Below are 10,268 nucleotides of genomic sequence, written 5' to 3' on the forward strand. Positions count from 1 at the left end.
TGCAAGCAAACTGAGATCTGAATTTACAAGGATGCGAGGCTCCATTTAACGCGACCCCAAGAATTATATTCCATTCAGACGTTCGTGCATTGATCTGTTGTCAACAGCATCCTTCTAAGGATATTCTGTCCTTTGCCTGAAAGTTTCAGTTGAATTTAATTGCAAGAGTCGAACGGTAAAAGGACAGGGTACTAATCTTATAAGTTATACCAGGATTTAGGGTTCCAACAATGGCAACTAGTAGCCATCGAGGGCATGCCGACGACCAAGGGTGACCTTCACAGCCACTTGAGCTGGTGTGCATAGGCTTCCAGGTCAGACTTGCTGGGGCTGAGCTGACTGGAGCTGTGCGCTGATGAGAGGCGCTGCATGAAAGCTGGCAGAGGGATTGTCAGGGGCGAGAACGTGCAGTCCGCCAGCTCCTTCTCCTGCGCAGCGGCATTTAGCACCCCTTGAGTGCATGCATGTTACGAAGTAAAGCTGTGGATGCACTTTGTCTCTTTTGTTGCCTCTTGAAAATGTCTCAATGAAGCTCGGCAAAGTAACCACTCAATTGTATTGAGTATTGCCCCAAGCAGAGGGCCCACCCACCGCATGCGTCAGCCTCTTCTATCTTACATTACGATTGATGGGGACTTGAGTGAAAGCATTGGCACTTCAAGCACGTGTTGATCCATGCATTGAATGCGTTCCCGTCGGAAAGTGACTCATGATTATCATTAAGGAATGACTTCCCCGCACCTTCCGTTCCTCGGCCGCCGCCCGCCGGGCAGCTTCCAGGCGACGCCGCTGCGCCTCCTCGTGCGCCAGGTAAGCGCTAGGGTTGGCCAGGTCCAGCAGGGGCCGCGAGTTGATGGAGTAGCAGGGGTTGATGCTCGGCGCGAAGGTCAGCTGCACCTCCTCTGCTGCTAGCCTCCCCAGCCGCAGCTGCTCCTGTCACCAGACACCATGCGCATCTTATGATCATAATCCTCTTGCATTCCCACGATCTTCCTCTCTTAACCGCTGGAAGCCTTAGGAAAAGCAGTGACTGTCAGCATGTCTGCAGCCGTCTTGGCCTCGCCTGGAGCATGTCCCTGGCTGCCAACAACAGAGCATGACATGGAAGACAGCACACTGTTCCCATTTGTCAAACAGAAAACACTCTACCAGTGCCCCGGCATGTTTGTGCAAGACAGGGTTCCATTTGGATCCAAATCTGGAAGATGACTGGCCTGGAGCAGAGTAGCAAGTTGGAAAATTGACTGTAGGGGGTGGGTGTCGACATGCAGTTGCGTGTGCTGAAAGCTGTAGAGCAAAACGAAAGAGTGGATGCAATTGAAAGGCAGATCCAGGGAGGATGGTACCAGTGTGCGCTCCCGCTGCAGCCGGCCACCTTCATGCAGCTCCTGCACGGAGCGGGGCTTCTTCCTTTGCGCGCGGCGAGTGATCTTGGGCCGGAAAGTCTCGTCCAGGGACCAGGTCTGCGTCAGGGGACCTCCCCTGCCGCCATTCTCCTTGCCGGCCCTCTGCAGGGAGCCCTTCCTCTCGACCTGCGCACATTGAACGCTCGCATGCACATTGAGACCGCTGCTGAAGAGGCACAGCATGGCAAAAGTGTGCCTCTCACTTTTGAAGCCATCTTCACAGCTACAGTTTGACAGGTGCCGTACTTGGCTAAAAGACGTTTGCAAATGTAGTAAAGCCAGCTGGCTTGCAGATGCTGGGCCGGAAAGTTTCACATTAATCAAAATTCAAAGTCCCAAGGAGCGCGTGTCAAACAAAAACTGCCACATGCAAGGTCGGATCTGGAGGTACGCAGCACGTTTCAGGCTAATGGCGGCATGGCAACCCTGCGAGGAAAGTAAAGAGACTTGCCTTGACACTCTTCCACTGGCGCAGCAGCGACCTGCTGCCGGGCGAGATGCCGATGGTCTTGCCCAGCCGCCGCGCCGTCTGCACGCGCGTTGCCTCCACCTTCCTCGATCGCTCCTGCTTGACAGCACGTCAAAGGAACCTCAATCACTGGCACAGCTGCAGCACTCTCTGACAAAATTGCGTAGATATGACTGCGCAGGCTAGGTTAAGCTGCTCAACTCGCGCGCAAGCTTGATCTGCTGCACCAGCGGCTGAGGGGTGCGTCCGTGAGTTTTTTCAAGCAGAAGCAAGTTGGCAAAAGCACTCCAGCAGCGCACAGCAAGCTTGCCGAAAAGCTTCCAGTGCTGGTTGTCATAAGGAAAGGCCATCACCTCCACGAAGGCCTTCTGTCGCTGCAGAAACTCTTCAAAGTCCAGATCAGGCGTCAGGCCGCCGGTCGGCCCCTGCAGCTGCCAGGACAGCTTCTCTCCACCTTCCACGCCCGATTTGGCCGCTTCCTTTGTGTCTGCCTCGTCTGCAACGGCTCCCCCTCCCAGCGCCAGCTGCGCCAGGCTGTCAGCGATGGCGGGCGCCTGTTCTGGCGCATCTGCTGAGTCATCGTCAGGCTGGCGCTCATTGCCTGCCCCTGCCAGTTGCAGCAGCGCCGGAACCTGATCAGCCGTCAGGCTAGCGCGGCGCAGAAACCTGCAACAGCACAAAGTTGTACACTTTCAAATCTCAGGTACAGCAGGCCGTGGCAATGCATCTTTTCAGATGACCTTGCATCAATGAGGCTCTGGTAATGAGCACCCCAGCACAGACTCGGGCTCTCATTCACAAGGTCCAATCATGGCACCAAAGCTTGCCAAGGACGCAATTACTAATCAGCACTGCCACTCGTATTGTCCAGGACTTTCAGCTAGAAGGGAGGAGGGGAACATGCATGGCATTGGTGTCTCTCCAGACCTAGATCTGGCAGACACCCACAAGAAGGGTGCATGTTTGCATGCCGAATTTGCTGACCTGTTGAGGGCTTCGTCAGTGCTGATGCTGGCGTGCTGGGGGTTTTGCCTCCCGGCCAGCGTCCCCCGCTGGCGCCCATGCAAGCTGTGGGAGCGGGGGGCCTGCGCTGCCGAGCGGCTGCGCCACAGCGTCTTGGGTTTGAATGTGCACTCCCTCATCAGCTCCTGTGCATGCGTGCCAGCGCTCTGTTTCAGCTCTCAGAGGCTGTTCCTCAACGCAGTAATGATGTCACCAATCACTGCTAAACAATTTTGCTTCAGTCATGCCCCTTGGCCATGACAGCACCTCCTGACTATGATTAAAATTGCCTGAGACACACTGATTTGACTTTGTCATACCAAACGTCATCTATAAATTGATCTTGTTCAGGAATGGCAGGCGGAAAGAAAAGTGACAATGCAGTGCAGGTGGGGGTGGATATGAAAACCTGGTAGGCGGGGTTGCGGCGGCGGGGGGAGATGCTGCGAGTGCGGATGAGGGTGACCCGCGTCTCGGCTCCTGCCCCGTAAACGGAATGCGGCAGGCTACGGGCCCTGGGAGCAGCCGCCCTCATCTGCTCCAACTCCTCCTTCAGGCCACACCATGCGTTATGTCATTTTGACTCATGAATCCTCCTATTCATTTGAGGTGTTCAAGTGAAAGGGACGCAGATATGCCAGTGTTACAAGGAAAGAACATTCATGTATGCAAGGCTTCAGGACGGTCCCATCTCTTTTGCGAGCCTAGAGCTGCTAGCAGAAATTCTGGGGCTACTTTGAGTCTGTTCTGTTCTTGGTAGCAGGCGCCAAGGCATCGCCCAAGAGGGCTGCACAGCCCTCACATGTGTGCTATCTTGGCTGCAGCAGAGCACATATGCGCGCCTTGCTGCCACTAGAAACTTTTGAGGTAAGCCGGGCTTCACCTGGATAATCAGCTGCGCAGCAGTTCTCTGGCGTTGGAGGGACTTCAGAGCCTCCGCATACATTCGCTCCCCTGCCTTGATGCTGGCATCTTCTCTTGGTGTCTCAAAATCCCCTGAAGCAGCGTCCTTCCTGCTGCTGCCTGCTGTCTTTCTGAGTTGCCTGTCTGACGGCTTCACCTCAGAACCTGCACGATGTGTAGGGCTTCTAATACTGGGGTCCGGAGAGGGGCTGCGGAACGGGTCGCCGAACGACTGTAGTGAAGAAGTGCTGCGTTGGTCTGCAAGCCTGGGCGTCCTTGGAGGCTTGCTTTTCCCTGCATGCTTAAAAAGTGGCTATAAGATTGAGAAAGCAGCTGCCTGTGCCAGTCTAATCTTAGCATCCCTTAAGACTGCCCTGTGACAACAGCAGCCTGAAGATGCTTGCAACTGCGATCACACCGTTAATTTTGAGGCAGCTTGAGCTTGTGCAGAGAAGCGCAGGAGCAACACCTGGAAATTGTTTCCCTTGAAATTGTTTCCAGGGCGAGAAAACAGCGGCACCAACATCTGGGCTAAGATTATCCTTTTTCTGAATGGACAGACAATGCTGCATCAAGCTGTGTGCACACCTTGAGCAGTCACTGGCTTGGGTGCATCGTTTGCGGGTGCAGCCCATGACAGCTGTCCTTTGAGCAGTGCATCGTTTCTGGCGCGATTAGTGCGAGGGGTGAAGCTGCACTCTGCCTCCTCAGCCGCCTGCCGCTGCGCCCTCACCGCCTCGTGCCTGCGCGCATTTCGATTCAGTCTCTCTGGGAAATCTACAAGCGCGGCCGCATTCATTTGGCGAAAGCCTGTTGTGGCATGCCTTCCCACCTTCAGCACACCAGCGGCTGCATGCAGTCTGCGCCAGAGGGATGTCGGCTTGTTTACGGACTTGAAAATTCTCCAGACACAACACCTAGCGACAGCGGCAGCTGCCAGGCAGCTGCAGCACTGCTTGCTGTTCTTTGTAGGCCCATCTTCCATTCCCTCAGGGAATTCTCCTGGGCTGACCTCCGCATGCATGAGACTTGCGGGTGCAAGTGTTGTCGATGCAATATTGCCGGGTCTCAGGGTATATTACCTGCGAGACGCGCGCTCCCGAGCGGCCACGGCACGCGCGTACATCGCCCTGGCGGCGTCCTCAGGCGTGGGGCCACCACGGAACTGCAGGGGTGGCTGCCGGGGGGACCTAGTGGCCTCCGTGTACTCGTAGGGCCCCCCGCCGAGGGGCCCCGATGCACCTCCCTGCCTGATAGCTGCTGGTCCTGACAGCACAGACAAACTCTTTAGCCTCATCCTCGCTACTTAATATAGAAATAATCCAGGAATTTTAACAACCGAAAGCTTGGAACGCCTTTGGACACCTTGCATGCCAATTCTGCTGCCCATACTACGCAGCATGGGTGCGTCAGGGGTTAGTCCAGTTGGTGACATAGGATAATGTCATTCCTACTCCTCCGGCAATGTTAGTGGGTGTTTCTGATGATGTGAGGGGGTTGGGAATCACTTGTGACGCCAGCAGGCGCGGCTGCGGGCACAGCAGTGCCCCGTCCGTTGTAGAAGGTGTGTCCGTTAGACATCCCATTGACTGCGCCATTGATCAGCTGCGGCTCTGTTGCTCCACCGGCAATAGTGACAGCAGCGCCCAGCGCATCAGGTCCGCTAGCCTGGACCTCTGGCATGGAGCTTGCCCCATTGCTGTTTGCAGCAATGTGCCCCGCTAGCTGCATGCACAAACGTTTCCAGCCTCAGGCCTGTGAGGTACTGCTGGTGTTGCTTGTGAGAGCATGTTTACACAGCAGCAGCACATTGGAAAATGCGTGCATCGCACAACGTGTCACAACATGTGAAACTCCTAACAGCATCAGCAGCGTGCAGTGTGCCATGCAGACTTCTGATCAGGTCCAAGAAAGTTTTGGGAGATGCCTGGGAGAATGAGAGAGTACCTCTTGGGATGCGAGGAGGTGAGCCAAGACGGCAAACTTGTTGTCTTCTGCTGCAGAGGACTGCTGGACCCCTTTGGAGGGATGCCCGTCGATGACAGCCTCACGGAGCTGGCCGCTCAACGTTGACTGCGGCGTGCAGGAGGGTGCCCTTGTGCCTGCAGCAGCGCGCAAACCCGGGGTGTCCTGTCCCGCTGCCTGAGAGATGCCTTGACTGAGATGCGAGGTGACTGTTGTCCCATTCGCTGCGCTGTCAGCTTGCGCAACAGAGCGCCGCTGTTGAGTGGACTGGGGATCTTCGCTTGGAGCGGCATGCGTGCCCTCATTGAACAGCGGCCAAGCGTGGGAGGCCTCATATGGAGTGGAGGTCTCGTCAAGCCCGGCATTTTCTCCATTGGTGGCACTTGGGACAGCTGACGAAACAGCAGCAATGTTAGCCGTATTTCGATCGTTTCCATCGGCTGAGGTGGTGCGAGCTGCTTTGATGAGATCTGAAGCCCCATCGTCTGGCCTGCTGCGACGCCTGAAGCTGCCAATCGTCTTCATGGAGGCCAGCAGGCTGCCCGTCCACCGCTCTGTGTCCGTCACTGGAATGTACGCCGATGAAGAAGGACGTTGGCTCTTAGGTCTGGGAGATCTGCAATCTTGTTTTGGCAGTAGATCAAGGACATCTTCACCGGTTTCCAGCTGGCCACCTGTTGTTCTTCGCTCGGCCATGGCCGGTATGTTTGCTATCAATCTGGTGCGTCTGCAACGTACAAGCTCACTAACCAGCGGGTTTTAATACTTGGAAACTTCCAAATCTATATCTACAGAATTGATACTACGTCTAGCAGCAGGAGTCCAACACTCCCTGCCATGGACTATATTTGTACACACCCGATAATAATCAGACGACAGATTGAACTGCTACCGCCTTTGCGTAGTATAGCTACCTGGTGAATAAAAAAATACTTTTACCAGGCAATGCTGCCCCTCAATCGTGTACCGTTGTGCGAGTTTCCGAGGAATCGAGGTTTCGGTATCGCAAGGTCCGTGATCGAACCCCTTTGGTTATACCAGACCCCTTGACAAAACCCTGGATTATCCAAGAAACGCCGTCGCGGGCCCGTGGATTACCATCATCTTTGAATCGTTCCGTGCTTGCAAACTGCATCGGGCCAAGCATTCCAGCAAGGGCGCATTTCAGGCTCTCGCACACCTGTGCTCCTTGCTGTGGCGTTGCTTGGCCGTTGACGCCCCGTGCCGGCTGTGACGAGTGCCCTGGGCTGAGCTGAGTTGGCACCGCCGGTGCAGTAGTGAATTGTGGGGCAACGATGGCTGCCCTTCGTACCGTTGAGGACGTGTTCGCGGACTACAGTGGCAGAAGGCAGGGCATCCTGACGGCCCTCACGGCAGAAGTGGAACGCTTCTACGCCGAGTGTGACCCCGATCGGGAGAACCTGTGCCTGTATGGAAACCCAGACAGCTCCTGGGAGGTGGATTTGCCGGCCGAGGAGGTGCCGCCGGAGATGCCGGAGCCCGCCTTGGGCATCAACTTTGCTCGGGACGGCATGCAGGTATGCGGGGCCTCCGTTCAGCTGTCCCTCTGCTTGCTTGAGCGGCGCTACAGGGCAGCTCTGCCTGGAGGGTTTGGTACCGACAATTGGCAGCCTTGAACTGAGCGGGCTGGCCTGCAATGCCGCAGAAGAAGGACTGGCTGTCGCTAGTGGCCGTGCACAGCGACACCTGGTTGCTGGCCGTGGCCTTCTACAACGGGGCGCGGCTGAACCGGGAAGGCAGGGAGCGGCTGTTTGAGCTCATCAACGAGCAGCCCACGTGCTACGAGGTGGTGTCCGGGCGGGCCAGCAGGGATGTGGCACGGCCAAAGAAAAGAGGAGCACCCGGCCAACCAGCCAGGCCCGCAGGCCTGGGTGCACCCGCCAAGAATCCGCGGCCGGTAATCTTCTCCCTTGATTTCGCTTTGCGCGGTGGCAGCTCCCTCCTGGGGCCTCCTGGTCCTCCTGCCTTGCCCCTGTTGTAGGCCTGTTTCCATTTTCTGAATGCCACGAGGTGTCTGCTAGGGACCCTTCACCCCACCCACGAGATTGCGTGGAGGGTGAAGAAGCCGGGGCTGGTTGTGATGCCAAATATGCCCTGCTGCGCAGATGCACCCCAGCGCAGCGGCCAGGAGGCACCGTGACGACGAAGACGACGAGGAGGACGAGGAGGAAGAAGAGGAGCTGCCGCCCAGGTTGACCGACAACGAGTACGCAGATGGGGAGGGCGACCCCTGCCCCAACTGTGGGCGGGTGTACAGGTGCTCGAACCCTCTGCCTCCTCTCGGTGTGCCCACGGCTGATCGGCCCAGGCTGGCATTCGGCCGGCCCGGACGCAGCTGGTCGGGATGGGGCAGTGATTGGGTGTCTGCTTTCGGAGTTGTGTCAGCGTCAGCCGAGGTGGCTTCGGCGTCTGCTGCCACCTCCTGCGTGTGTGTGTTTTCCGTGAGCGTTTCTAGTAGTCGGTGTGCTTCTACCATGAATGACCTATTTTTCTTGGGTAAGATGGTGCCGTGGCAGAGCTGCCCGTGCAATATTGGGGACATGCCTTCCCTGGGCGTGTTTGGAACAGTTGATCAGGCTCTGGTATGCAAAGACCGGTGCTAAACATGGCGGTTTGTGCTCGCTGCAGGACCGGCGAGTTTTGGATCGCTTGTGATTTCTGCGACACCTGGTACGACGGCAAGTGTGTGCAGGTGAGGCCTCTGCCATGGTTTTCAATTCACGTTGTCTCTTGTGATCCCTGTTGGAGCCTTGTCTTGCCTTCATGTGGGCTCGATCGCAGTGTGCCCAGGCTTCCGGAACTGTTGACGTTAGGGCAATAGATAGGCCTGGGGGATATCTGGCCCCAGCAGTCGTTGACGATGTGGTGCAGTACTCTCTGGTGTCTTACCTGTATGATGACGAGCCCTGCAACCTGATCGCCTGGGGCTGCTGTGCAGATGACGCCTCAGAAGGCCCAACGGATGGGCAAGTGGAGGTGCCCTGCCTGCGACAGGCGGCAGCAGGGCTGAGTTGGAGTTGGCATTGCACCCCCAAGTTATTCTTTCAGGGCCCCTTTTTCTGAGTCTTAGGCGGCAGGCTGGGGGCAGCTGTTGTATGTACACCATCCCAACTGGAGCTCACATTAAGACCGGGAGCATCCAGTCAGCGGACTTGATCCGCGTGCGCAGCTGATAGATTTCAATATTGCAGCTTGCCAGCTGGCTACAGCAGTGCTGCAGCAATGCAGCAGCCTCCAGAGATCAGCCGTCTGCTCGGTCATGTAGTTGTCCCTCCCTGGTTCACATCCATTAGGACGCTTTCTGCCTGGTCGTTCTTGTTCTGCTGCTGCTCATTGGCATGGCCCATTCACTTACGGGGAGTTGTATGACCTGCGGAGCCTTTTTTTCAGTGTGCTAAGGTGTCAGTGCCTGCGGCATAGGGGAGGGGTTGTGCGTTTCAGGGGCTTGCGCTCTTTGCAGGCAATATTACCTCGAAAGCGATGGCTTTGGCTGATGTGAGACTTTCTTATTCCAGGCAAGCATGCGGCTCTTGGGTGCCAGGGAGTATGCCCCAAGTACCAGATGGTTGCAGTAATTTAGACATTTTCAGACGTGTGCGTCTTAGATATTGTGCGACTATTTTAAAGGCACTGTTGCTCAAATGCGTGTGTTGCGGCACACAAGAGTGGCACCATTGCAACGTTTTGCTTGACTTTACAGTGCGACCCGCTTCAAGACTGTTTCTGCGGAGATCTGACGGCTTATGACTAAAAAGCAATATTGTAATATCCAGTCAGAGTGTACTGTGGACGTCATACAGTGGCAGGGCATTGGGGGGCGCACATCAATCATGCATGATTTATTATATCGTCCTCTTCATGCCAGTGTTTTCAAGCCTGTGTTGCTCCCGCGCGTGCGACCCAGCCTCGAGCATCTAATTCTAGAATTCTGCGCAGCTGCAAGAGCTTCTAGAACGTGCTCTGCTGTCTGTTGATGTGCTATACAGCTGCGTTTGTCCGCATGCTCTTGCGATCATCAGGTAGACAACCATGCATGCTTTTCTGCTGACAGGAGCATCATAATCCGGGTGAATTGATCCCAAAGATCTGGCAGTGGCTGTTGTTACACTTGATGTCAGGGAGCTGCAATACCAATATCCTGACCCATGGCCAAAGACCACAAATCATAAACTGCAGGCCTGTCATTCTATTAGCAACGCAGGCTGCTCGCACAAGTACTCAGGAATCCTTGTTCGCCACATAGAGAGTTCTTCAAGTGTGCTGTGGACGTGCACGGCAGTTCCAGTGCCAAGACTTTACACCCAAGTTCCTTATGCTTTCAGCAATGTTCTCTGAAAGTGCTCCGCAAGTGCAGCGCTGTGTAACCACGAACAGCTACCCAAGAGATTCTGCGGATCTGCCCCTTCTCCCCGCTCGCTTGTGCAAGGTTCCTCTTTATGTGTCCCTACTGTGCACTTGCCTCCCACGGCCGTCCCTTCTTTGGCGCCCAGTGCAGCAGCTCT

The 10,268-nt window shown here is 55.8% G+C and overlaps 2 protein-coding genes across 2 annotated transcripts; one reads left to right on the forward strand and one right to left on the reverse strand.

The window, feature by feature from the left end:
• Positions 1-278: 278 nt before the first annotated feature.
• COCSUDRAFT_55078 (hypothetical protein) lies at positions 279-6,441 on the reverse strand (the record flags this gene model as incomplete). The annotated part of the gene is made up of 12 exons (XM_005651538.1): positions 279-428; positions 742-933; positions 1,347-1,532; positions 1,864-1,971; positions 2,229-2,541; positions 2,860-3,023; positions 3,287-3,427; positions 3,761-3,945; positions 4,369-4,523; positions 4,863-5,046; positions 5,289-5,505; positions 5,728-6,441. 12 exons carry the CDS (start codon positions 6,439-6,441, stop codon positions 279-281), a joined length of 2,709 nt encoding a protein of 902 aa, XP_005651595.1.
• A 441-nt stretch (positions 6,442-6,882) lies between these two features.
• On the forward strand, positions 6,883-9,844 carry COCSUDRAFT_26537 (hypothetical protein). The gene is made up of 5 exons (XM_005651539.1): positions 6,883-7,283; positions 7,412-7,663; positions 7,935-8,023; positions 8,395-8,458; positions 8,705-9,844. The coding sequence occupies exons 1-5, from the start codon at positions 7,041-7,043 to the stop codon at positions 8,774-8,776; spliced, it is 720 nt and encodes a 239-aa protein (XP_005651596.1). The 5' UTR covers positions 6,883-7,040; the 3' UTR covers positions 8,777-9,844.
• Positions 9,845-10,268: the final 424 nt, after the last annotated feature.

Source organism: Coccomyxa subellipsoidea, assembly GCF_000258705.1.
Source record: "Coccomyxa subellipsoidea C-169, whole genome shotgun sequence".
Lineage (NCBI taxonomy): Eukaryota > Viridiplantae > Chlorophyta > Trebouxiophyceae > Coccomyxaceae > Coccomyxa > Coccomyxa subellipsoidea.

Coding starts and splice junctions, on each gene's coding strand:
- COCSUDRAFT_26537 (XM_005651539.1), top strand. CDS start 7,041: ATGGCTGCCCTTCGTACCGTTGAGGACGTGTTCGCGGACTACAGTGGC. Junction 7,664..7,934: donor CCGCCAAGAATCCGCGGCCG/GTAATCTTCTCC, acceptor GAGGACGAGGAG/GAAGAAGAGGAGCTGCCGCC. Junction 8,024..8,394: donor AACTGTGGGCGGGTGTACAG/GTGCTCGAACCC, acceptor TGCTCGCTGCAG/GACCGGCGAGTTTTGGATCG.